General features: G+C 47.5%; 4 protein-coding genes across 11 annotated transcripts in view; 1 reads left to right on the forward strand and 3 right to left on the reverse strand.

Annotated features, from left to right (window-relative positions):
• Positions 1 to 26,876, forward strand: part of OPA1 (OPA1 mitochondrial dynamin like GTPase) — a 399,390-nt gene that overhangs the window by 211,739 nt on the left and 160,775 nt on the right. The window lies entirely within an intron of this gene.
• Positions 63 to 4,755, reverse strand: LOC306806252 (uncharacterized protein). Its single transcript, XM_079314793.1, has one exon. It carries the CDS (start codon positions 4,292 to 4,294, stop codon positions 2,567 to 2,569), a length of 1,728 nt encoding a protein of 575 aa, XP_079170919.1. The 5' UTR covers positions 4,295 to 4,755; the 3' UTR covers positions 63 to 2,566.
• Positions 13,493 to 19,727, reverse strand: GP5 (glycoprotein V platelet). Of its 2 annotated transcripts, none has more exons than XM_079315724.1 (2): positions 19,153 to 19,727; positions 13,493 to 15,975 (listed from the first exon to the last, which is right to left on the reverse strand). In XM_079315724.1, the coding sequence occupies exon 2, from the start codon at positions 15,947 to 15,949 to the stop codon at positions 14,024 to 14,026; it is 1,926 nt and encodes a 641-aa protein (XP_079171850.1). In that variant the 5' UTR covers positions 15,950 to 15,975; positions 19,153 to 19,727; the 3' UTR covers positions 13,493 to 14,023. The 2 variants fall into 2 exon arrangements, with proteins under 2 accessions (XP_079171850.1, XP_079171849.1); XM_079315723.1 differs by lacking the exon at positions 19,153 to 19,727 and adding an exon at positions 18,600 to 19,144.
• The window catches only part of ATP13A3 (ATPase 13A3), a gene marked incomplete at its 5' end in the record, with an annotated part of 56,193 nt that continues 49,171 nt past the window's right edge, over positions 19,855 to 26,876 (reverse strand). For 6 of the 7 annotated variants that reach the window (XM_079315704.1, XM_079315700.1, XM_079315702.1 and 3 more), the window contains 2 exons: positions 19,855 to 24,413; positions 25,873 to 25,962. In XM_079315704.1, coding sequence (XP_079171830.1) covers positions 24,213 to 24,413; positions 25,873 to 25,962 — 291 coding nt within the window. In that variant the 3' untranslated portion in view covers positions 19,855 to 24,212. The remainder of the gene's footprint in view (positions 24,414 to 25,872; positions 25,963 to 26,876) is intronic. The other variant, XM_079315705.1, reaches the window with a different exon arrangement.

The following is a 26,876-nucleotide window of genomic DNA, read 5'->3' on the forward strand; positions in this document are numbered from 1 at the left end:
TTACCAAGTGTGGCATCACGGGGATGGTCGCCAAACCCGCGGCAGATTCGCAGGGATGCTGCTTGCTGAGATGGGACAGTGTTTTCTGGGGCGGATGGGAAGGCAGGGACAAGCTGTTCCTGCTGGGGCGGAGCTGCCCCTCGCTGCTTATCGGCAACAACAACCCGTGTCCTTGGAGCACTTTGAAAAATAACCCGGCCTCAGAGGAACTGAGGTGAGGCCAGAGGCAGCTGCCTGTGAGCATCCTGGCAAGGAAGTGGGATTCTGGCCCCAGACACCCACTGGTGCAGGGGTGGTGGCAGGCTGCTGCTGTGGTGGCTCCAGTCCCACACCAAAGTCAGCATATTGCTTCCAGAAGCCCCCTAAGAGAACCCCAGGACTTTATTAAATTTCACTGGCCAACGGTGCTCAAAATATCTCTGCTATGAGAGAAGAGACCAGGTGCAGCACAGCAAGGCAGATGAAGGTTGAAGATGATGTTAGAGGTCTTTTCCAACCATATGATTCTATGGGGAGGGGACCACTGTGGGATCATTATGCTGGTCACCAGGGGTTTTGCATCCCAGCCAGCAGTGGGATGGTGAGGGACCCATGAATCAGCTGAACTCCTAAGGAGTTTCAACCTGCCCAGAGGAGCAGCACACACTACCATAAAAGTTGCATTGCAAGGGCCTGTGTTGGCACAGGCTGGGCTGGCAGCAGCCATAGAGGCACCCCCAGGGGCAGGAGGAGCAATACTTTACTGCACTCAGTCAGTCTCATGGAGCAGATGGTGACACATGGAAAAACACAACTCACAAAATCCAGTGGCAGCCAGCTCTGAAGGGAGCCAAGCAAGTTCCCCACCACCCCAGCAGCAGACTGTGCAGGAGACAGCATCTCCATCAAGCAGCTCGCTGAGTTCTCACTCTCCAAAAGCCCACCCACTGCTGTTGTATGGCTTAGCCCTCCTGGGTCCATCATCCCAGGCTGGAGTCCAGGGACCAGCAAGGGCTCTGCAAACACAGCCCACCAACCCTCTCCCAGTCTCACAAACCATACAACCTTTTCCTCAACACTGTAAAAATCTCTGAGGAGTGGAAATCGAGTGCAGCCCCTGTCCCTGCTGGGCCATTCCCCTGCTGCCCATCCCAAAGGATTGAATAAACATCTCTTGGCACTTGGAGTGGACAATGGCACTTTAATGAGAAGGTCACACATCAGCACCCAACAGTCCCGTGACAGTCCTGTGTCTCCTGTTACCATGCAGGACTTGGCCCAGAGGAGTGGCCCATCACGTGCACCAGCCTGGAGCTGCTTGTGCCATCACTGGCTACTGAGGTGCTATGAGCAGCCAGCAGTTTGAACACCAAACACACACCTTGTCCCACAGCAGCAGCTCTCAGGCAGCCTGGTGCCACTGCAGTACACATGGAGGTAAGCTGAACCCCCCCATGGTCACACTACAGCTGGAGAAGGAGCTGGATACAGGTGCTGTGGGGGATGGCATGACACCCATCTGCAAAGTGCAGAGCAGCGAGCACTCTCTGACCCCTGTGAGGTGTGACTGTGATGCCAGCATCCCCCCAGCCACGGGCTGCCACCAGGCAGGGGCACTGGGCACACACAGGAGGGCACTCAAGGGAGTAAGAGGAGGATGAAGAAGCTTTGTCAAGCAGTGCAGGACCAGGGTGCTCACTAGCTGGTGGAGGGTGTTAAGGAAATGAGGGTCCCACTCCTCTGCCCTCACAGTGGGGCCAGTGCAAGCCCCTGGCACTCTGCAGGGCTGAGGCAGGAGCACAGCACCAGCATTCAGAGAGGGCTGGGGGGCTGCTCCTGCCCAGCCCCAGTGCCAGCACACTGTCCCATGGCTCTGCTGGCTGGAGAAGGGAAGCAGGCAGATGCAGGGAGCAGGAGACAGTGCTGGTTGTGCTCTGGCCTGCCCTGCCTGCAGGCAGGGAAGGCAACTGGGACACAGCTGACACACTCAGGGTGTGCCAGCCTGGCACAACCCAGCCCTGCAGGGAGCCCTGCCCAGGCACTGGGGAGTGATGGAACAGCTGAGGACATGCAGCTCTCCTGGGGTGAAGGTGCTCGCTCGGCTCCTGGCCCAGCTCACACTGCCTGCCCAGGAGGGGCAGGGGGGAGGCACGGTGGTGCAGGAGGTGGGGACGGTGGTGAGGACAGCAGGCAGCATGAGGGCAGCAGCACTGCAGGGAGCAATGCAAGGTGCAGGATGGGGAATTCCTGTTATTTGGGGTAAAGCACCATCATGGCCAGGCCATGGCTCCTGGCTCGAGGGGTCCCTTTCTGCATCCCACACCTCAGCTGCTGGATGGGGTAGGGAAGGAGCACAGAGACTCCACTGGAGGCAGGAGGGGCTGGGGATAGTGGGCAGCCATGGGAGGTGACTCGGTGGGGAGGCTCTGCTGCAGAGCAGGGGCAGGGCAAAGCAGAGCAGGACAGTGGTACACACAGCACACACGGTGATGTTGTCCCATCCCAGTCAGCATGGGCAGCTGATGCAGAACCACTGTCATGTCCTGTGACCCCACAAGCACCTCTGCCCTAAGGGTCTGCCAGATACTCAGGCTTCATTCGGAGCCTTCATCCTCATGAGCTCAACATGGCTCTTCTTCCTACAGCCATAGACCACCAATGCCACCAGAGCAGCCAGCAGGGCCACAGACACCAGCACGATGGCTGCTATCACCACCCCACTCTGCAGGCGTGTCAGCCCCCACTGCCCCCTCTCCTCCTCCTCCTTCTTCTCCTCCTCCTCCCTTGGGGAGGCCGGCAGCCCCGTGGGGGGCTCCATTGAGGCATCTTCTGGTGATGCTGCCTCAGAGGTGCCAGCAGGGAACAGAGTGCTGGGATGGGGAGCAGAAGTGGGGGGCTGGGGGTTGAGGAACGGGTCCTTTGGCAGCCTGGCGATGGGGACGCCCTGCAGGGCAGGAGGCTGGGCACACAGAGGGGGTATCTCACCCACCTTGTGAGGGTTCTCCTCCAGCCAGCCCTGCAGGGGCACGATGCCCTTGTCACAGCGCCAGGAGTTGTTGTGCAGCCTCACCTCTCGCAGGACCGTCAGCGGGGAGAAGATGCCGGCAGGCAGGTACTCCAGGGCGTTGGAGTGCAGCTGCACGTGCTGCAGCCCAGGGGTGCCTTCAAAGAGGCCCCGTGGCAGCGCCTGCAGCTGGTTGTGGTGCAGAGAAATGTTTTGCAGCTTGGGCAGCCCCTCCAGCGTCCGGGCATCCAGGCGGCGCAGCGCGTTGGAGTGCAGCGACAGCTCCAGCAGCTCCCCCAAGCCATGGAACGCCAGCGGTGCCACCGACCGCAGCCGGTTCTTGCTGAGAACCAGGAGCTGCAGCTGGCTGAGGTTGCTGAAGACTGCAGTGGGGAGGGTGGAAAGCTCGTTGTCATAAAGCCAGAGCTCCTGCAGGTTGGGCGTGGGCCCAAAGGCATCGGGGGAGATGTCCCGCAGGCGGTTGGCGTACAGGGTGATCTTGGTGAGAGCGTGCAGGGGCATGAAGATGCCGCTCGGCAGAGCGGTGAGGAGGTTGTTGGACAGGTAGAGCTTCTGCAGGTTGGTGTTGTGCACAAAGAGCTCCGGGGACAGCATCTCCAGCTGGTTCTGGTGCAGCCCCAGCTCCTGCAGCTCCGGCAGCCCATCGAAGGCGCCCTCCGGGATGCGCCGGAGCCGGTTCTCGTAGAGCCGCAGCACCTGCAGCCGCGCCAGCCGCTCGAAGGCCCGGGGCGGCAGGCGGTCGATGTTGTTCCTGGCCAGGTTGAGCTTGGTGAGGCTGGTCAGCTGGTCAAACACCCCCTCCTGCAGCTCCTTCAGGTTGTTCCCGTGCAGCTGCAGCTCCTTGAGGTTGCTCAGATGGGCGAAGTGGGAAGGCTCAACCCGGAGGATCTGGTTGCTGGAGAGGAGCAGAGACTCCAGCTTGTCCAGAGGCTCAAAGACCTGCACAGGGAGCTCCTGCAGCTTGTTGCTGGCCAGGCTGAGGTAGCGCAGGTCGGGCAGGTTCTGGAAGGCGGCGGGGCTGATGCGTGACAGGGCGTTCTTCTCCACGCGCAGCCCGATCAGCAGGGAGGCGTTGCCGAAGGCGGCGGCGCCCAGCTCGGCGATGCGCGTGTTGATGATCTGCAGGGTCATGGCGTTGGCAGGGATGGGGCTGGGGACCGCGGTGATGTTGGCACCAGAGCACTCCACCTGGGCGCTACGGATGCACTTGCACTGCTCTGGGCACTGGCTACTGGCCAGCTGGATGCCCACAAGCAGCAGCAGCCACTGCTGCCAGCCTCCCTGCTCCATTGGCCTGCAGAAAAAATATGGGAAGGGGGTTCAGCCCCTGCAATTTTCCAGCTCCCAGAGCCACTGTCAGGGATGGGTGCTGCTTTCCCCCTGGAAAAAGCCGCTGAGGCTGTGGCCATCCTGCTCCCAACATGGCAATGAGGCAGAGAAGGATAGGAAAGGAAGGCTTGGGGCAGGCAAGGCTTGGATTAGCCTAGGCAGGAGCTCACAGCAAGACAGAGCTGGAGGCCACAGTGCCTGGCTGCCACACCACAGCTATTAGTGGCATCCCTGGCGTCCCAGCTCTCTTGGCTTCTCTGGCAGCTGGGAGAGTGGTTTCCTCTTTTACAGAGTGTGGCGAGCTGCTACCAGCAGCACTGGGCCCCCAGCACCACCAAAGAGCCCAGACCTTCACCAGAGCTGTCTCACAGCACCTGCAGTGGGTCCCAGCATTGTCCCAGCACCTCAAGCACTCTCCTGGCTCTGAGCTCCTGTTGGAAAGCCAAGAGCAGAGCCTAGGGATGCTTTAGCTCCAGTCCTTGGGACCCTGGATCAATAGGACCCTTGCCCACTCTCCAGCACAGGCTGGGTACAGGCAGGCCCTGTGCTCCCCCCATCCCCAGCAGGAGGTCTCAGCCTGGCCAACTTTAGCCATGAGTGGGGTGTCTGGTGTGGGCATGTGTATGCAGGCTGGTTCCAGGGACGGTGCCCAGCAAAGTTCTCCATTACCCCACGAGCACAGATACCATGGACACCCTCTCCTCCCTCCCTCAAATAAAGCAGCAGCTTTGTGGCAGGCTGGCATGGAGCAGCTCCCCATTAACAGCTTCATGTGGCACAAGGGACAGAGAAAACCAGCAACTCCTCCTGCTCCCAGCACAGCTCAGCCAGACAGGAGAGTCAGGCAGCACAGGGCTGCCAGTGGCCCAGCTGGCACCCAGGCTGCTGGGGCACAGCCCTGCCCTCCTCCCCACCCGGCCCCAGAGAACACTGTGGAGCTCAGGCAGAGAGGGAGGAACCCTCCACAAGCCAACACAGTTTATGTTTCACATATGGAAACAATCTGCATCCAAGAACAGCTTTGTTTATAGCAAGACATTTATAAACTTCCCCAAAAGCTCGGCACATCAAAAGCCCTGCTCATGTCACTCCCTGGTAAGGCAGCAGTGAGAGCACCCACACTGGAGCAACCTTCAGGAAAGGCAGCTGGAAGCTATTGACCTCTCTTTTTCTTCTAGGGACAAAAAACTTACAGACAAAGAGGCTGAACATTCTCTGCTGCTCAGCCCCTCAGCATCCCACTGCTCCCCCCAAAATATTACATTGTCCCCCTTAATTTTTTCTGTTGATCATTGTCTGGGATACATTGCCTATGTAACTCTTTCAGCTCCCACAGCATCTAAGTGGTCTCACTTTTTCAGAGAACACTTGCAAGATAAACATCTCCATCAAATAAAAAGGTGCTGAACATGCAGATCCACCACCAACCCTCAGAGCTGCCCTGGGAGTCCCCAGAATCTGTGTCCACTCCCAGGGGCAGCAGGAGAAGGAGACTTACCCGAGTGTCCTGCAGCCACGAGCGCCGAGCGAGCACAGCTCCGTGCTGGCAGGAGAGCAGAGTGTGGTTCATTCTTCCCCTCCCAGTATATAACCCGTCCAAATCAATGAATCAGCACAGGGGCAGTGGCGGGGTTAGGGAAAGCACTGGAGCAGAGCTGCTTCCAGCTCCCATTTCCTCAGCAGAGCACGCATCTCAAGGATGGAATTTTGGGTTTCCCCCTCCCTGAACTCCAGTTCTCTTGTAAGAAGACAAGCAGAGGGTCCTGTGAACTGCTGCTTATGTCAGCCAGTGCCCAGGCAGCAGCTTGGCCCTGGGAGTCCTCCTGGTCTCCAGTGTGACACAGCCAGGTGCCCTGACCCATGGGGGCAGACAAGGCAAAGTGTGACCCTGGGCACAGCCCTGTCCTTCCCTGGCACAAGTTCATGCCAGGGCTGCTCCACAGCCCTTCCTTGGCACAGGCACAGCTCTTGTTTCCCTGTCTGTGGCTCCTGTAATCAGAACCTCTGGCTGTGCCTCACCTCAGGGGCACCAGTGCAGGCAGACCCCTGGCACACTGACCCTGCCCAGGTCACAGCTCTCATTGCCCCCACAGCCACAGATGCCAACGGGCCACAAACCCATGAGCATCTGGGGGCACCATAACCAGTGCTGCCAGGAGGGAGCACCATGCCAGGGTCAGCAACTGTGTGGGTGCCAGCCAGGGGCCAAGCTGCTTCAGACAGCTCCCAGTAAGCCAGAGCATTGCCCCTGAGCCATAGGAACACCTTGGCACCAAGGAACCCCCACTGCAGGCATCCCTGCAACCCTAGAGCAGCACAATAGCTGCTCCCAGTGGCTGCCCCTGCTCTGCCCCCTCAGCAGCTCTGACCCACAGGTGATGGAGCCTGGTACCCAGGGGGTTTGGAGAGCATCCATTGACTTGTTCAGGGACACCTGCTGCCACCCCTCCCCTGCCCCTCCAGTGCACTGGGGTGCCGTGGGTCCCATCACCCAGCCCAGGTCTCCCCACCTCGCCCACCTCCTCCGGGCAGTCCCAGTCCAGCAGCTACCGGGAACGGATATTCCGGAGGAAGCAGCTAAGGAGAGTCAGTGTGCGTGGCCCCTTTGGGCTTCCTGGAGAGCCACTGCAGTTCCTGGCTAAGCACAGGGCAGCTGGGACTTCCCTGACTGCCTCTAATCCCTTCCCAGCCACAACCTCTGCTCGGATTCCAGGTGGCACTGACGAGTGCTCAGGATGGGAACAGCGTGGGGCTGCTGCTGCAGAAGGGGGAGGAAATGTGTCATGCTGTGAGAGGTGGGAGTGTGCAGGGCAGTGGAAGGGACAGCTGCTCTCTTCAGAGAAGGGGCCAGAGCAGGACAAACAGCAAACTGCAGGGACGGAGAGCAGAGTTCCCAGAGAGTCTCAAAGGAGGGAGACAGGGATCGTGGGAACATGGTAGGGAGTGGGACCTCAGCTGGAGGCCACAGCTACCAGTGTCAGATCTCATGTGAGGCCCATCTGCCACAGGACATGCTGGATGGCCATGGACCCCCTGTCTGGCTGGAAAGTGAGTGCAGAACCTGAAACTACCCCTGGCCATGCTTCCTGCCTGCTCTGGGGCAACATCCAGGCGTTTGGGAACAGAGGATGGGCATTTTGAAAACACCACCCACAAGTGTCCTAGTTCACTCTAGTGACACAGCAGTTTCCCAGAACCACTAGAACTAGAGGTCAGGCACTGGGCATGGGAGCTGCCTGCTCCCTGCAGCCCTGGCACAAGAGCAGGGCTCTCACAGCCATATCACAGCCTTATCATGGCTCTGTCTGCCCACTGCCAGTGCTGCTGGGCTTCTGCCCACTGTGACTCATCCAGAAGCTCACAGCTTTTCAGCCAGGCAACACAGAAACTAAACATCAGCACTTCCAATAAAGCATTGCCCTGAGTCCAGCTCATCAGAAGAATGCTGGACTCGCTTCTTGCCAAGCAGTGCTGCCCCAGGTCAGGCGGGCAGGGATGCCATGGTGGGTACCTCAAACACCCTGCCCCAGCAGGAGGGGCATCAGATTATGGTCCTTACCACAATGCAAAGTTTCAGTCCAGGTAACAACCCTGACAAAAACTCATCTGCCTCTGCCCAGGCCTCAGGAAAGTGCCTCTGGCTTCTGGCCGGAAAAGATGATTATTTTCAAGACATTGCTAAAAATAAAGCAGAGCTGAATAACAAATGGCACACGCCCCTGAACCACTTCCTCAGCCACTGCTGGAGGTGAGCACATGGATGGCTGCCCCAGGCCACTTGCAAGGGAGAGGAACAGAGGATGTGAGAGCTTGGGACAGCAGCATGTATCCGCCCCACAGACCTGGAGGGGAGAGGCAACTCCTGAGATGGCAAATGGATATGACTGAGAGTGAGATGAGCATTTTGCAGGGAGAGGCTGTTCCACACAGCCAGGAACTCAAAAGGTGCTGGATGGAGTGGAGTGGGGCTCATGCTGCAGGAAAGCCCCAGGTTCAGCATTGCCTGGTGGACCTTTCCCACCTCCAGCTGCACCAGCCAGAGGCTGAAGCCTCCCCGACCAAGCCCTGGACAGTGTGGAATCACTATTGAATCCCTGCACCTTCAAGGGGACAATGGAGCCTCAGAAGAGCAGTGTCACTTGTTGCTGGAGCTGTCTGCCTTGCTACAGGATAGCAGCACAGTCCCGTGTCTGTCTGTCCATGCTGGCACACCTCCAGCACATCCTCATGGCCAGGATGGTGGATGCAGCAAAGCTGAGTGGCTCTGAATCACCAAGGGACTCGAGACTGCTTGGAAAAATTCATGTAATCGCTAAAATTAGCAGCTTGTGGGCTTGGCTGGGAGAGCACATTGTTCATCTGCCAAGCAGCTGAGCATGCTCACCCACGCCATGCAGCTGAGCTCCTCCCTCAGCCCCTGCTCCCTGCACACCTCCAGCTCCTGCCTGAGCTGGCACCTGGGCAGGATGGGACCTGCCCATGGCCTGCTGCTCCCCACAGTGCAGTGCTGGGACCCCCAGTTACTCTGCCCTGCTGCAAAGTGCCCACCCTGCTATGAACCCCTCCTCCCCTGGTGGGCCCTGGTGTGCACAGAGACCAGCTGGTCCCAGGCACCAGGCCAAGCACTGCTGAAGCGGAGGAGGAAGGTGGAGGGCTGGGCTAGGGGCCACAGAGGGAGTCCTCCCCCTGTTCCAGTACAGGGGAACACCTCTGGGCCTGAGCTCTGCAGCAGGACCCAGGTTCTAGCCATAGCTGAGGGGTGAAGGAAGAGGAATTAGTCCCTCAGAGACTGGTGCTGGGGGCACCTCCACCCTTAGAGAAGCACCAGCAGCCCCGGCATCACCACAGCCCACCCTAATCCTTTGAGGAGCCCAAATGAGAGAGTTCCTCCACAGGGCCAGTGATCCAGCCATAGTGACATTTTCCCTCCCAGCTTGTGGAATGCAGGGCCAGGGCCTCACTGCTCATGGCTGGATGATGCTGTCATCTGCCCCAAGGGATGGGGACATGCCCTGCCTTCCTGGGAAAGTGGTCCTGCCAAGTGGGAACTGAGGGAGGGAGCAGTAGCAGCTTTGGTCCATGGAGGATGGTTAGCAGGGATGGCCCCAGGCTAACCTCCATCCAAGCACCAGCACCAGGCCACCACAGCCCTCCTGGAGCTCAAGGAAACAGCATTCAGGATCTCAGGCTCGGTGGGGTTCAGCCCAGCAGCAGAACAATCCCCTCCAGGCTGAGCCCTGGCTGAGCGAGAGCAGCAGCAGCAGCAGGGCTTGGCCCGGGCTCAGGGCAGTGCTAGGCTGGAAGGAATGCAGGGCTGCAGCCAAGTCCTGCAGAGATAATCCGGGGCGGAAGGAGCTCGTCCGATGTGTGCTCTGAAAGGGGGAAGGAGCAGCTGCAGCAGGAGGTGATGGCATGGAGCTCCTACACTGAGAAATGTTTCCTGGATCAGCTTCATCTCTGTGAAGCTACCTCTGGCAGTGCCCCAGAGACCTCTTCCCAACACACCAAGGGGGAAGGGGCCTCATTTCTTCCCAGGACAAGCCAGCAGAGGAGTGAACAGCAAACTGCAGAGCTGCTGCCAGCCTTCGCTGGCTCTCTGCTCTGAGCTTTTTCCATGCAGAGAGACACAAAGGCACAGCTGGAAGTCTGGCGTGACAGTCCTACAGCAGCAATTGCACAAGGGCTGAGCCCAGTTGTGGATGGGTCTGGGTGCTGCTGGAACAGAAGTTCCCACCCTGCAGTGAAGTGGGACACATCCCCCTTGGCCCAAATAAGAGACTATACCAGGGCTTATCCACCCACGAACACCCCCAGGTGAATACAAACCCAGATTTTGGCTATAAAAATGGAGTCATAACACCTCCCTAGTTTGCCACTCCCTAGCTGGGATAAAGCAGGAGCTCCAGGCCTTCTGCTCACCATGAGTCTGTAAACACTCATGGCCCCAGCCTTGTCTGGTGGGAATGTGCCTTGGGCTGCGTCTCCTCCCTGCTCTTCTGACATCCCTAGGAAATGCTTGATATCAGGGCTGCCAAATCAGCAGCCCCAGGCAAGCCATGCTGGTTGGAGGTGTAGAGGAGACACAGCCAATGCTCCATAATGTCAGGCAGAGGTTCCCAGGTCTCCTGTCCCACAGCCAGCAGCTACATGCACTCCTGAACCACGCAGCACTGTTGGGGGCCTTCTACAAGCACATTTGCCATTACCCTTCTTCTCTTTGACATCAGGACAAGGAAAATCTGAGGTGCAGGCTCTGATCTTGCTGCTGTGCATTGGAGGACTGAATTGCAATTCACAGGCAGCTGCCCAAGCTCACTGCCCTCTGCAAGCAATGCCAAAGGCCCTCCTGCAGTTCCTGGTCTCACAGGGCAGAGGTGGAGGGATGGAAAGGACCAGGACACCAGGGACACAAGGAAAGGGTGTGTGTGCTGGTGGCTTGGAAGTGCTTGTTGCAGCGGCTGTGAAACAGGCAGAGCTGACAGCGTTTGTGGCAGCAGCTCATTCAATTCCCCTCCAGCACCCTGTGCTTTGGGGACTCTCTGGATTCAAATCCCAAGCAAAGGAGAACAGCATTTGTACTGACATCAAGCTGGAAACACAATGAATACTCCCATGGCTTGACACAGGGTAGGTCACAGCTCCCACTGCTCCAGGATTTCCTAAAGACAGAGAACAGGAGCAACTGCTACAGCAACAAGCATTTGAAGGGATGGAGTGAGCTACACCTAGTGGTGTGGTACCCAAAAACTCCCAGCCAGGATGTGGTCCTGGAAGCGGGTCCTTGACTAGGAGGTCTGGATATCATGCAGGGCTGTTAACCATGACTCTGCACCCCAATCAGGAGCAAGAAAGTGGAACCAACCCCTTCAGCCACTGTATGCAGATGTGCTTTGCATTCACCTGTTCCCCAATATCAGGGACCCACTGGATCAGGGACAGCTCCAGGTTCTTCCAGCCCACTGTGTTCTCACCCAGCCTGGTGGCAAAGGCTGAGCAGTAGATAATGTGAGTGTGGACTGCAGGGATAAAGAAAATCCTTGCACATAAAGGAATGGTGCTTTGAAGCAGCAGCAAGGCAGGGCTGCCCAGAGAGAGTTTGGGGACCAGCCTGTTGTCTTCCTGCATGCCACAGCTGCATCATGCTGACCTAGACAACTATCACTATTCCAGGAAAAACAGAAATGGGGCATGCATAAGGATATCCTTGGATTTCTCAGGCCAGGGAGATTTCAGGAAGGGCTGAGCTTCACTGGGCAAGAAACAATGAATCAGAGGCAGTTCAAAACAGTACACCTCAGAGGAAAAGTTAGTAAACCACCCCAGGCACTCATTGCTCCAGCCTTTTGTTGTCTGATGACTTCACTTCCCCCGTCTGGCTCAAGTGTGGGGAAAGCCCGATGACAGCACGTGAAGTGGAATCATCCTGGGAAGAGGAATCATCCTCGTCTCAGCACTTGACTGTACAGAGTGCTGTGCCAGAGCTGGAGCTCAGTGACTGCACTGGGAGCCAAGGAGCAGCTGGGGGCCCAGCTGGCTGCTCTGCAGGGCTGGGGCAGCCAGAGCAGGGCTCAGGAAGGCGGCAGCTGGTGCTGCCCTGCTGCCCGCAGGTTGGACAGCGAGGGGTCGGACCCATACCATGAGCAAACAGGTGCTTTTCCTTAGAAATCAGACACTGTGCATCCAACTGCCCGAGCACACTTCCTTCACTGAGGTAACAGCCACCAGCATGGTTTGTAGAACCGTTTCCTCACCAGTCTGACTCTGCTGATCTCCTGCTGCGAGCAGCTGCCTGCGTGGCACCGCGCGACAGCGCTGGAGCTGGCACAGCACTACGTGGTCATTACAGAACCTAAATTTGTAACAACTCTCTGTTCTTAAACACTGCATGCAACCACCCAGAACCACCACTGAGAAAACTCACTGTTGGTTTTGTGCTTCTCTCAAATATATTGCAATAAATATTCTGGAGCATCTGCTTATGATTCCAGTCACAGTTTGCTTTGCTCCACTTGCAGTGATTTGCATTTCTGAAATGGCTCTAACTCCCATTTAGCCAGGTTTGCTAAATTTAGTTAAACCTCACCAGCAAGACAATGATAATTTAACACTATAGAAGCACATTCTCTCTTTTCACAGCCTGGAAGAAGAGTTTAGGCCCAGCAGCAGAGCTCTCTGAAATAGAACAGTCACAGTTTATCCTCACTACCTAGAGTAACACACAGTAGAGAACCAACCACAAACCTGCAGGAAATGCAAGTTTTCTTCACCTCAAGTCTGTCATGCACATTTAAAGGCCATCCAGAAAAGTCTCTTACAGTGACAAAGTCAGTTACAAAATGCCTCCTGGAGTAGAGGCTCTCTGGTCCAAGGAGCCAGGGAACCACACCCAGAGGTTTTTAAGCACATCAGAGCTTTTAAGAACAAAGTCCCATAATGTAGATGAGAGCTGATTGTTAAATTCCAGAGCAACTAAAGCACAGGCAGTCTGACAGCCACCAGTCTACTTTTGAACTAAAATATTCATACAATTCAAAATATTAATAAAATGCTAGTATGAAGACCAAACCCCACACTATTGCCTAATAGCCACCTTTACACATCAACACTTGAAAGGACTGAAGTCAGGGAAGAGCAGTATATAATAAGGAAAAAAATAGCAAGACTGAATATACGACTGAACACTCCAAGTTGAAGTTGTGTGTGTTCCCCAGCCAGCTTTGAAATGGAGGTGACTCTTCGTGGCTCTCAGTTCAGGCAGGCTCCCTGCCCCCCAGCTGCATGCTGCTGTTTTGCTAGCCAAGCCCAGGGCAGACCATTCTTCTCTCTCCCAGCTCAGCCAAGACCAGCTCTCAAACCAAGTCACTTCTGTGGAACCCATCCTCAGTCCTGGGCATCCTCCTGTGTCAACCATCATCCCTGTGTCATGCAGCCAGGAACACCTTGTTTGTCAGACCATTGGCAAAAGTTTAAGGATGAAAGTGTTTACTTGAACTTTACAAAGTTTCCAGAAAACCTCCAAGCAAACAATAAAATACATCAAGATTATACTTCCTAGCTCAGAATCTTCCCCCACTGTTAACTTTAATTAGTGCCCCTTCTTCATGCCATGTCCTGGAAAGGGGCTGAGGACAGAAAGCAAAAAGTTAAGACACTTGCACACACCCCCATTGTTTAAAGGTCCTTCCCAGCATCTCCTCCCAAAACCACCACTTGTTTTCTCTGTAGGAAGACAAAAGATTGCAGGCAGTACAGGGCATAATAGTCCTGGAGTACTCTGGGCAGTCTCTAAAGCACAGTAGAAGCCATGCATCCATGTAAGAGTTCCTATATTGATGGCATTCCATCTGGGCAGTGAACACTCGGCTGGCAGCAGCCTCTGGCAGGGACAGGGCTGCACTCCAAGGCAGGAAATCCACAACACACATGTAGGTAGAGGTGACCACAAATACTTTCATCTCACTCCCTGGTTTCATGCACCAAGTGCTGTACCAAGTGATTACAATGATTACAACCACTCTTGGGAAATGCTGTGGGGTGCATAAAACTAATTTCCATTATGTTATAAAGACAAGGTCCTTATGGTCTTTGCTATGAAGATTTGTAATCCAGATCTGAATAAAATATTAACTGCTCGAATGTTCAAAAAGCATCCAAAGCAACACTTCCAGCTCTTTCTTGGGCTGGATTTCTCTATCTTCTTAATATTCTTATCAGAACTACAGGCTGAGCAGGAAAATTCCTGGAGTGCAAGAGTTGCCTGGTGTTACCCATCACATACAGACTGAGCACAATGATTACAGTCTGGAGTGTTAAAATCAAACTGTGAACACACAAGAATAGCTGGCAATAAGTAACTCTGCTAATGAAATAGGGTTTAGCATTGCTGTGGGCTGGAAACTCATCCCACCATTCAAGAGTAGTTATATCTGTCCCTCTGACACTGTTGGTTCGTGCTATGCTGGGAGAAGTTTGAACTGGAACATCTGAGAAATGCAACCCAGGTTGTCCAACATCTTCAACATGGGAGTAGGTAAAACCTGGAGCTGCAGGAGGAATTGACGTGGGTGTGCTGATGGTTTCCATGTTGGACAGCACTGCTACAGCACTGTCCCCAGATGATATGAAGTGCTCCACCACAGGAGATGTCAAAGTCTGGGAATAAGTTGAGGTGAACATCTGATATGGCACAGCTGTGGTTGGCAGGCACTCTGGGTCATCGATGCTTAGAGACACAAGAGAAATATTCTGCAGTGCCATTGGGCTGTGGCACATTAGAGATTGCACATTTTTAACTATTGTTGTGCTCTTTTGGAGCCATTCTTGGAAGCCAAGAATTTGGCAATCGCATTTCCAAGGGTTGTTGTCAAGGACAACTTCTTCCAGCTCAGGTAAAGCAGTAAAGAAGTCTGCAGGAAGAGACTGCAGGTTAGTACTATTCAGGTAAACTTTCTGGAGGTGCTTGAGATTTTGAAAGAGGTTTCTAGAAAGAACCTCAAGTCTTGTGTCAAAGAGGGAAATGTTCTGCAGTTTCTGAAGGCTCAGAAAGATTCCCTCTGGCAAATTGGAAATATTACTTGTATGGAGAGAAAGGCCCCGCAGTTCATTCAGGCCACTGAATACATTCCTAGGAAGAACTGTAAGCTCTGGGTTAAAACTCAGCACAAGAAGCTCTAAATTTGTCAAGTTACTGAACACAAAGTCTGGTATTGTTGAGAGCTTTGTGTGATACAGCCATAGGCTACCAAGATGCCTCATCTCTCCAAACAATACTTCTGGAAGAGACTTCAGTGGGTTCCTGTACAAGGTCAGTTTAGACAGATCATGCAAGTGCAAAAAAAGCCCAGAAGGCAAAACCTGCAGCCTGTTTCTGGAGAGTGTCAGGGTTCTTAGTTTACGAAGACAGTGAAATGCATCAGGGGCAATGGAATGGATGTTGTTGGAATGCAGAAAAAGCTCCTGCAGCTCCTTCAGGCTATCAAACATACCAGACTCTATTGAAGACAGCCTATTAATATAGAGCATCAGCCTCTCAAGCCTGGTTAATGCACTAAATATATTTCTAGGCAGTGCTGCTAAGTAATTTCTTGACAAGTTCAGTACTCTGAGTTTGGTGAGTTTCTTCATCACATCACTGGGAAGTGCTGTTAGTTGGTTTTTGTTCAAGTAAAGCTCTTGCAAACTAGCCAGTTTGTCAAACAGATTTTCCTCGATAGATTTCAACCTGTTATTTTCAATGATCAGTTGCTGAAGCTGCACCATGTCATCAAATGCTTCTGAAGGAAGCTCAGCCAGCTTATTATCTAGCAGTTTGAGGACTTTTAGCCTTCCCAAGCCTTTAAAAGCCATTGGTGAAACCACAGAGATGTTGTTTGAAGTCAGGATGAGATGCTGCAGTTCCACCATCCTAGCAAACACATCCTGCAAGTACGATATGTTAGCATTTGTTATGTAAATTTCTGTCATGTTGCAAGGCAGATTTAACAATTCCAGGTCTCTTATGTGGGGGCCAGAGCAATAAATGGCATTTTTTGAAGAGCAGTCACAATTCTCAGGACAAATAGATGCATCCAACTGGAAGAAAAGCTTGATCATCACTGACAAACGGAACACCAACATCCTTGTTGAAGTGCCAGAAGCATTAGCTGTTACAAGAGATAAGAGAGAATCAGGATTTGATCATAGGTAACTTAGCAGCTCACAAAGCTGTGTGATTATATTATAAACCCGCAAATATGTGCAAAATTTCCCTTGGCTTGAAAGCAAACTTCAAAATCTCTTTTATTGTTGACTGCCAGTATTTTTGAAGTGCTCAGCCTACACTGAGAAGTACAGATAAATTAACTTTTGTAAATCAAGTACTCCTTGTTTGTATTCATACCAGTTAACTACAATCAAAGTACACAAAAATCATGATAAAATGCTTAAGTAGTCAAAAGATATATATTTATTTGAACAGAAAAGCATTACAGAATCACAGAAGGGTTTGGGTTGGAAGGGACCTTAAGGATCATGTATTTCCAACTGATAGGGACATCTTCCACTAGATGAGGTTTTGTATATTATACTAAATTACATGCCAAAAATATTTTCAAAAATTATCAAAAGGTCCTGCACTCACTGTGTTTTTCCATTGTAAGTTATCTGAGATTTAAAAATAAAGTTTAGCCTGCAAAAATAGACAATGGAGGTAAAAAGGTTGTCCTGTACTTTGGTGAAAAGCAAAACAGCACCATCCAGTTAAATCCTGTCTCAGCATTTTCAAGTGATGGTTTCTTGGAACAGCCCAGGAACACACAAGAAGGAACAGGCTATTTTTGACACAGCCTGAAATAACACAGAAGACTCCATGTGGCACAGGACAGTAGTGAGCCTCTGATAACCAACAAGTCTCATTTCAACAGCTGAAGGCAATACCAAGCTATCAGCAGTGGTATTAAAAGTACAGTGAAATGAGAGGAAAGAATTGCATGAAATTAGATGGGAAGCTGTAGCAATAAAGGCACATCTGCATGAAACACACCACAAAGCTGGAAAGTTGCATACATTTCCAAAACAGGAAAGCAATCGTTGTAGGTATAAATGGTAATATTTAAAAGAGCAAGTCAAACAGAAACCACAGTCTAGAAATACTTCCTCAATGAAATCAACAAGTCCAAGTGTATCAGAAACCTGGATGTCAAGCACCTGGCTGAGCAGCAGAACAAGCAGCAGCTGGACAGCTGGAATAGCTACATAGACACAACTTCCACAGACTAACTGGGATAACTGACACAATGCCAGTCTTCTGCCAGGAAAAAAGGGGAGAGGAAGGCTCCATCCCCACAGGCTCTTTTGCAGGGGCAAGGATGAAGCTTTCCCATACCAACCCCACAGACAGACTGCTGGGTACAACCCCCATCACTTAAAGATAAATCAGGAAGGACAGCAGAGCTTCTCCAGCACCCAAACTGCTGACAAGAACATACCACAGTGGACCCAAAACAGCTACATGTCCAAACCAGCTACTGCATAAAAAAAAAAAAAAACAAAAAAAAAAAAAAAACCAAAAAAACAAAAAAACCAAAAAAAACCAAAAAAACCCCCAAAAACACAGAAGAGCAGAGGGGAGTGCTTAAAAAAAAAAAAAAAAAATTTAGGTTCAGATTATTGAAGTCCGGTAAAATCTCTAACTCTCCCTCTGGAAGGGAAGGACATGGCATTTAGTGCTATCAGCGACCAGAAACATGGTGCCACAAAGCAAGATCTCAGGGCTTTTCACAACTCATTGAATGAGACATATGCATCACCAAAAACCAGCACATTACACTCTTCCAAAGGTCTTTCACACGTCAAACAAAAATCTTTCAGAGATTCTCATCCTCCTAGCAATCCTCCCCACCCCAAAGCTCTCATAAGCCAGTGATGCTTTTATCTGAATAAATTTCTAACTCAGCCTGTCCCTGATCCTACCTATCCCCACGAGCAGAACCCTTCCTCCAGAAACACACTAAGAAATTTCTGTTTCAAGCCCTGACTGGCATTTCAGCCTGCAACAACTTAACTCAAGAGCCACAGGACAAATACAGGATTCAGTGAGACGAGAGAAGCAAGGATCTAGAGAACCAAATGGAGGCAAAACCACCCAACTTGCTATGCTAGAAACTGCAAAATGCAGGTCCCTTGGAAGGTATGACTACAAGCCTCTCTGTAAAATCAGAAACTGCCTAACACTAGACTGTAGGTTTGTGAGGTCTGTTTTCCTGGTCTTATAGCAAAAGATAAGACAGTATACAAGAAGACAAGTTTAGATGCTCAGAAATGCTAGAAAGCACTAGCTTTGACAAACAAACAGCAAAATGGTAGAAATTCTTTGCAAGGTATGAAGGCTGTAAGTGCTGCCGTGAGAACTGGACAAGCCTATAAGTCTCAAACATGCAGAGCTGCTAACAGTATTTTTTTAAGAAACATTTAAAGATTTTAACAGTGCAGAATACAGTAATGCCTACAATAAAGATCATAATTATACATTCCCATGCATTAAAATTTCTCAAACCCTCCCTCACATGAGACACCTGGCATTCCAGAAAAGACACCAGCCTGGCTGGTAATTTACCAAAGCCTGGTCCACAGCCTCTTTCCCTTTCAGCCCCCTCTCAATATTTCTCAAGACTACAAAAGGATGCCAAGGCAATACATTAATACTGTTACTATATTAGAAGTCTCAAATCCGTTTTGAACTAAGTTTTTTACAACACTGAGCACGTGTATTGCTTACAGTGGTGCTTACCTCTTTTACTGTCTTGCAGGTTCCTAAACTCATACAAGCATGAAAAAGGAATTTTGAGCTGTACCTTAGAAACTTATCTGCTTTTTAAAGGAACTTACTAGGAGCAGAGCAGGCAATCAGGCTTCACCATGACACTGCACTTTAAATGGGAAGTACAACAGCAAAACGCATCCTCCAGATAACACTTTCACCAGTATTTGCCCAGTTACTGAGACAGGACAAAGGCCAAACAATATTTGAAGCTTTAGAGCAGATTTTTGCATACAATTGTTCAAGCAATCAACTTCCACAGGTTGTATGTAACTCCAAAAGTAGGGCTTGAAGCCACACACGTAACAGGAGAAAGTTTTAAGTCACAATGGCAGAAAATCCCCTTGTTGCTTCTTTGGCAGTGATATTGGAGTATGTGCTTCAGACAGACCAAAGCAAATCTGAGTGAAGTCAGAAATCTACACTCCAATGTGAAATGTGAACAGAAATTTCAAATTTGTCACTGGTCTGCTACATAGGTTTGAAGGAGTGGACACATCCACTTTAAGCCAAGTGCTCATACCTTCACAAATCTGCTCTGACTTTTAATTTCTTGCAGGATTTGAGTCAAAGCAGTTTCTGTAAGGAATGAAGGGGCTTTTTACTTAATGCTTTGGCTAAGCATTCCAAGGCTGACACATTTAGTTTCTGCTTTTCCTCAAAATCTTCTGGAGTGGCAGGCCAACAAAACCGAAAACAGACCTGTAACATTCTGAAAGAGAAAAGCTAAGTTTTAATCACAAAAGCTTGAAATTGAAAGACTAAGTTTTTGTTATTAAGTAAAAAGGTATTTTAAGTATCTTGTCTTCAAGTTTAAAATAATGTGCTCTGCCAATGACTGCTTCAATGGAAGGTGAGACACAGGGTAGAAAAGATGTCCTCATTTCCACATGATTTTCTTGAAGATGACTGTGACAATGGTGACAGCTCAGATCATGCCATGTGTCCAAACAGAAGGAACATCTGAATAACTGAAAGTGGAAACAAGTTGCTATTCCATGTACAAGGTCTGGCTTTAGAATGGCTCTCATAAGCCACCAGGTGCAGTCAGTGGGATCCCCCTGCAGAACTCCAACACAGCAGGCACCCTTCCCACCCTCACCTGCAAAAATACAGAGGTGCTGAGCAAAGTATCCATGACATCAGAGGGACTAAGCCTGTGCTCTTTAAACAAGCTTTGGATCTAACACTATAAACAATAATCAAAACAATTTCATGAAACTAATGAGAAGAGTTAAAAAATCCATTCATTTAAATTTTATTTTCAAAGAGCTTCAGTCACAAAAATGATTTACAAGTCTATTTACAATTCTATTGTACAGTTATTTATGTATGCCTCTTGACAACAGGGTACCATTCTAGAGCAGCAATACATATTTTAAATACAAAGATGTAGTATCATTTCAGATTTAAAAATAAAAGGTAGCTGAGCTTCTAGAGAGCGCTGTAATGATGAACATTTTAATCTGTGTTAGGCTTGAGGAATTAATGACAAACTAAGTAGTTTCTGGTTCACATAATTATTAAACAAGTTGCAGTTTGTTGAAAATAGTTTTAAAAACCTGAAGCTTTACTGTATATAAAATCAACATATTCAAGACTCTAAAAATTGTCAAAACCCCACAGCTTTCCCTTAGACATACAAAACCCTAAGTTTACAATTCAGAATTTCATGGGAGAAATCCTACAGGACTTGAGCTCTCTCATTTTGTGATGACCAACATAAGCATTAAAAATTTGCAGCATAAAAAGGACTCCACATCTGCTTAGTATTATACTGTATATACACATATACAGTACAGGATTATTAACCCAAACTGGGATGACTGTTCAGCACAACCTTCATGAAGAAAGAAAAAAATAAATATAATTAAAAATCCAACAGCTTTTTAAAAAGTGCAACAGTAAGAGTTTCCAATTTAAAGTTACGATGAATATGGACAGTCAGTTCTGTGGGTTTTTTCAGCCGCTTCTATTCAAGCATTATTTGCAGCATTTTCTTTTTACAGTAGATTTAGTTCTATAGTACATGAAACTAGAGTTACTGCTAATTGAATCTGAAGGGAAAGGAAGAAAACAACTTTAAAAATAACCCTGAGGGATATACAATTTCATGATCTTGTAATTTATTTCTAAAAAGTAACATTTATTATTTAGCAACTGCTTTTCTGGATAGACCAGTCCTTTAAGTATGTGCATAAATAATATTTAAAAATCAGTAATATTTACAAATCCTAATACATCAAAATAAAATACGTACAGATTGAAGTCTGCATACACAAATAATTTAATAATAAATCAAACTCCTCAACATAAGGCCAAAATATACAGCAGGAAGAAAATGTCTACCCAGTATCTAGTGGAGCTCACTAACTTGGTCTGTTCACCTGAATTTAGATTTCCAAGATGAACACTGAAAGAGATTTTTTTTTTCACTACAAAATGAATTTCATCTTACTTCAAAACAGAAACTGAATACACTAGTGCAGATCTAGTTTGCTGCATTTCTGAAAACCAGAAAAACTAAACTGCTCAAAATGAGAAAAATTATAGGTGGTGAAATTCAGATCTTGGGCAGGAAGGCATAAATCCCAATAATTGCAGAAAATGCAAAAGCTTATTTTGTGGCTGAACTTGCAATACGAAGACAGATTCTCAGAAAAGCTGATTTATTATTCTTGACAAAGCGTCAGAGCTCAAGCATGCAACCTCAGGAACTTTTACCAACCCTGAATGCAGACCTGGAGGAAACAAGCTTCCATTTGCAAAACATTCAAGTTTACTAAGCTCATGAGCCATTAGTCACTCAGTTACGTGAAGACACTTGGCAATTTCTGTTTTAGTAACAGTTCCCTAAAATGTTCTCCAAAGACAAGTCCACCTTAATACAGCTGTTTCCTCCTCACTTTCTAGGTAAGTCTAATAAACTAGAATAAGACTGAAAAACTAGCTTCAGAAACCAAACAAGTTGAGAGAAATTATCAGTTTAGGAGAGTATTAAGAAAAGCATATAAAAGGGAAAAACATATTTTCTTTCAGTTCTCATGAAATAGCAAATCTAAAATGGTCAATGAAAAGGAAAGCAGAAGCTTATGCGTTTAAGGATAAGTCACAGCTCCCAGGTCCAAGATGCATAGCTTCACAATATTTTTCAACTAAAGTATTATTTTTGTTTAGATTTGAATACTACTTATGCAGCTAAGAATTATTCATCATCAGTTATTCCATGCTACAAAGGTTTTGTAAAATCAACATCGGCAGAAATTAGCCAACTGACTCAGGTTCATGACTAATTAATGCATCCAATGTTTGCAGACCCTTTAAAAGCTACCAGTGTTGTTCAATGTTTATGACCTCATGAAGCCAGGATAGTAAGAACATTGCTCTGTTGAATGAATGCTAAGAAAACCACTTCCCCCTTTCTCCCTGCTCCACTCCTCAAAAACAAACAACAACAACAACAGAAATCAGGAAAAGAGTTGACAGCTGGACTGGAAGATAGTACACCATATGCATACTATTTAGGAGGAGCAAAAACTTCAACAACCAAGTTCTAGGAAAAGGTCTTCCAAACCATTTAGCACCACTTTTAAATTCCCTGTTGGCACAGTATATTCAACACTGCAGAAACCACAACATGATTGACATTAACATGGTTAATGGTTGGACTTGATGATCCTGAAGGTCTGTTCCATCCTTAACAATTCTATAAGCAGCAGGGCATCCTGTCCATACTGCCTTACAGAACAGCACAAGGGAATTAGGCCTGATCTGAAAAATTCTGCTTATTAAAACAAGGCTGGAATGGAATTGTATCCACAGGAATTTAAAAGAACAAAACAAGACAACTCAAAATTAAAAAAAAAAAAAGAAAAAAAGGAAAAAAAGAAAGAAATCCCTAACATCAAAACCTCAAATTCCATCATCATAATATGCACACTTTAAAACAATCCCAGCCAGCCAGTGAGTTTGAGGCCCTCATTCCACAACTACTCTAAAGGACCTGACTTCCTTCTCTAAAGGATCTCTACAGAATCATGACTTCTTCAGACCCCAGATCCCCTCCCAATGCTTGGAGGTGTCTGGACCAGCTAGTTGCCCCTGGTCAAAAAGAGACTGATCAAGACTCAATATTTATCATCTTCCCAAAGACATCGAGGAAGACTTTTCCAAATATTTATGAAGTTGACAATGGTTTGGAGATAAGCAATTTGTGGTTACAACAAAATAAAAGAAGAAAAAAAAAAGTTTTCAAATTTGCAAGTCAAAGTGCTGTCTGCCTCTATCTCTTTGTAGACCTATTATTCTAGTGGTCTTGTGTTCTGATACTTCCTCATGGCAAAATGATGTATGGCTACCCCTAGTGCTTAAGCAGCATTAGTGGTGATACAAGCTTTTCTTTTTTTTCATCTTTTTTTTTTTCTTAATAAATAAAATCTGCATAAGCTTTATAGTTCTGCAGCAAGACAGACTTTAGCTCCATTTTATCTTAATTTTGTTTTGTAGCTACATGTAGCGCTTACGACATGGGCACTCTTTGAAATGCCTGTGCTCTTAACGTGCACAAATCCCACATATGGGCATGTGACAATAAACCTCCCTTCCACTCCCATATCCCTTGCAGCAGTAACTCTAGCCTTACTACTTCAAGGCATATAAGAAAATTATCTTTAGATTTACAAATAAAACATGGTCCACAAAGGGATAATCCAACCCTTCTGCTGGAAAAAGCAAGGTCTGTGGAGAAATACATAGCTAAATGTAATAAAACATGACATAGAAGAAAGTGTTTAGATTCTCCATCCTTCTTTCTCCAAAAACTTTAGAGTATAGCCAAATGGCTCCTCCCCTGGAGGCCACCTAAGCCTCTCCCTGTGGTTAGCTAGAAAAGAAGTCAAGAAGCCATTTGAAAGCACTGTGCTTATTTCTTAAAGACAGATTACATTCCCAATTCTTGCTGTGGCAGACTAAAGAATTGAACTTAGAACCCAAACATTACACATGGAAACACTCCTTACTAATAGGGAAAAACTTAGAGGTACACACACAAACTTTAGAACCGTTCTGAAGCACAAAGCTTTTCATCAGTCAAATAAAAAACAACTAAACAAACAAAATAACCCAAATCAACAACAAAAAAAACCCAAACACACAAACCCTCAAAACCATGACAAGGTTATTATGCACCTCTAGCACAGCCATGAAACCATCACATCATAAGGTTTACATGAACACATGCCCAGATAAGCAAGTTAGAACAACTATTAAGATACTCCAGGCAAATAATGTGAACCTGTTTTAACTGCCCTGCAGTTTAAACCTTCAAATGCATCTCATTTAGGAACAATGAAATCTGAAAGAAGGTGGAAGGAAACACAATCATTTTTGTTCTGCCTAAGGTAACTTACATTTTTAAAATGTACAGCCATAAGACACCTGGCTCTGAATTTTGTATTCAGAGAGACAAAACAGTTGGAAATATCTGCATTAGAATTTGACATTTAGCACACTGCAGTTTCAAATAAAGCCTTAAAATTACATTCTTCTGAATACTACTAAAGATACATGCCACCAAATCCACTGCTACGTTACAGTGATGATTTGATATGAACCATTTTCTTGGGATGATGGTACTTTTGCTTCTGTTGTTGTCCTGGGTTTTGGTGGCCATTCTGGATCAACCAGCAGTTCCTGAGCTAGGTGCATATACTTGGCTTTTGGTGTCTTCTCTCTACAACCAAACAGGGAAGAAAGGAAACAGACTCCACAGCGGTCCCCAGCCTCCTGCAGAAGTGAATAGATTTGAAAATTGGATTACCATAACAACAACAACAAAAAAGTCAGCAACAATACAGTAAATCACTAGAAGAAAAACTATTATTTCAGTCTTTAATTTCCTATTTCATTATCACATTGGATTGGACCTGTGTACAGTAATTCTTCTCTTGTGTCATCTCTTCTATAATATGGTAGTGATGACATTCAAAAACATTAAGAAAAAAACAAGTATTTCACATTATTGTAACATCTAAGACCACCAACAGTTTTTATGCATATTTTAAAATCATTTCAATAATCACAGATAGAACAGGAAACAATAAGTTATTTGTTGGAGAATAAAAGCCTGATCTAGAAAAAGCAAATTCCCACAACACTTTATCATTGCTAAAACTGAAGGCAGCCAGTCAGACAAAAGTAGCAGAATTTAACTTGCTGGTATGTGAAATCTAAATAGTGCAGGTATTAGTAGCTATTTTAAAAGACACAAATTATTAAACTTAAGTCCTCCTTCCTATATTTCCTCTCCCAGTCTTAAATGCATGTCATTTAATTAGCTGGGGAGGAGAAATACCACTCTTCAGTCTTGAGACTGAATCCCTCTCATGTCTCAGACAGCACTGACAGTCTGCAGGGCTGACATTTTAATGGTAATATATTCTATAGTTTTCATCATGCTCTAAATGTCTATCAGTTGCTGAACTGAACCAAATGTGAGCTGTGAGCAGAGTTTTCAGTCTTCAGTGAACACAAAACAATTTGTTCTACAGCAGCCTCAATAGGACAAATGTAAATTTGAAGTGAATACATTTAAAAAAATTTAGTGCTGAGAAATAAACCACTGTAATTCTAGCAAGCACAAATAGATAATAATCAGCCAAAAGTAATAAGCTAAGAGGCTTAAAGTAAAGCTGGTTTTTATGGGATTCACATAGATTTCCTTAATGTATTAACAGCAGAGGGGTAGACCAGACCAAAATTCATGGTCAACTAAAAATCTTTCAGTGTCCTAAACTATCTGAAGTAGTAACAGTGTATTTGCATTTGCCATCTTGTTTTATTTGTACATGCTGAAAATTACTGCTCTCAGACAATGACCTAAAAGTCTAAACCAAATTATTTTAATTGCTTCTAAGCAAATCAAGATGTTCCCAGTCCTAGCACGCTAACTTGTGACACCACAAATAAAATTTGCTAATGTGGAAACTAAAGATGAAGTGAGAAAAGTCTTAAAGCAACACTCTAGGTTTGTTTCACAGTTCTTTCACACACACTAAACTCTTAAAAGCGTCAATACAGAGAAAAATATAACCCCAGAAGCCTTTGCTTTTAATATTCCAGTTACAGAAATCTAATTTAAGTAGACTTAAGCTAAAGATAAGGCAACAGACACTTATAGATAAGAGACAAAACCAAATTAATCCACATGCACTCAAATGAGGACAGCAAAATACTCGTCTCCAACCTGAGGCGGCTGGGGTATGGTGAGGCGAGATTCTCCTGGTTTGTCTCGATTGAACACAACCTTCCAAAGGATCATATCAAGGAGGACATTCTGTGAGACATTACAGTGAGTGGGAAGAGTTAAAGAAACTAATGATCATTTGTTGTTAGTGTGCACATCACAAATAAAACCTGAAACAGTGTGTTAGGCATAACTAATTCAGTGGCAAGCAAAATGGAGAGTTTATGCTACTTGTTGGTACTTTTGTGATAAACATTTTCATTATTAAAGTGCTCACAAAATTTAAGACTATGAACGTGTACTCTAAAATCAACAGCAACAATGACCAAAACTGCATCCAACAACATGGGTAAAAAACATAAATACACATGTGTTTCAATACTCTCAAAACCTGTGAAGCACCACATGAAGACATGAGTGCTTAGAGCAGTTTCCCCATAAACCATCTTTCACATTACAGTGCATTTCATTTTGGAGCTATGCTTTTTACACAGTCTTTTTTAAACCAGTGACTTCCTCAGAAAAGCAGCAATGGGGTGGCAAAGCTGAGCCACCAGCAGGAATGAAGGAATCTGGTAGGTATAATTCCAGGTTTTTAAAAGAGGGCAGAACTTGAACAGGATGTTGAGCATATCTGGTTATCCTCATACAGCTGTGTGGGCAGACTGAGGAGCTTTGAGCAAATCTGGCAACACAGGTGTGAACCTGTACCTTCCATGGCCTCAAGCCTAACTCTGATCCTTGGACAGATTCCATTTCTAACATCTGACTAACCTCTGCCATTGAAAATGGGGAGCTGATTAGTCAAACTTTTGTAACACATTTTTATAATGTTTATGATTTTATAATATACCAGAATTTTATAATGCATTTATAAAGCATCAGCCAACAAATCCTCAGCTTGTTAGATGTTCATTTTTGAAGCCAGTCTGGTTTAAGCATGTCTATACCAGGCATCAGGGGTAAGGAGGAACAGCTGCTAGGATCTGTCTTTGTTGTGCAAT

This window comes from Erithacus rubecula (assembly GCF_903797595.1).
Source record: "Erithacus rubecula genome assembly, chromosome: 11".
In the NCBI taxonomy this organism is placed as follows: Eukaryota; Metazoa; Chordata; class Aves; order Passeriformes; family Muscicapidae; genus Erithacus; species Erithacus rubecula.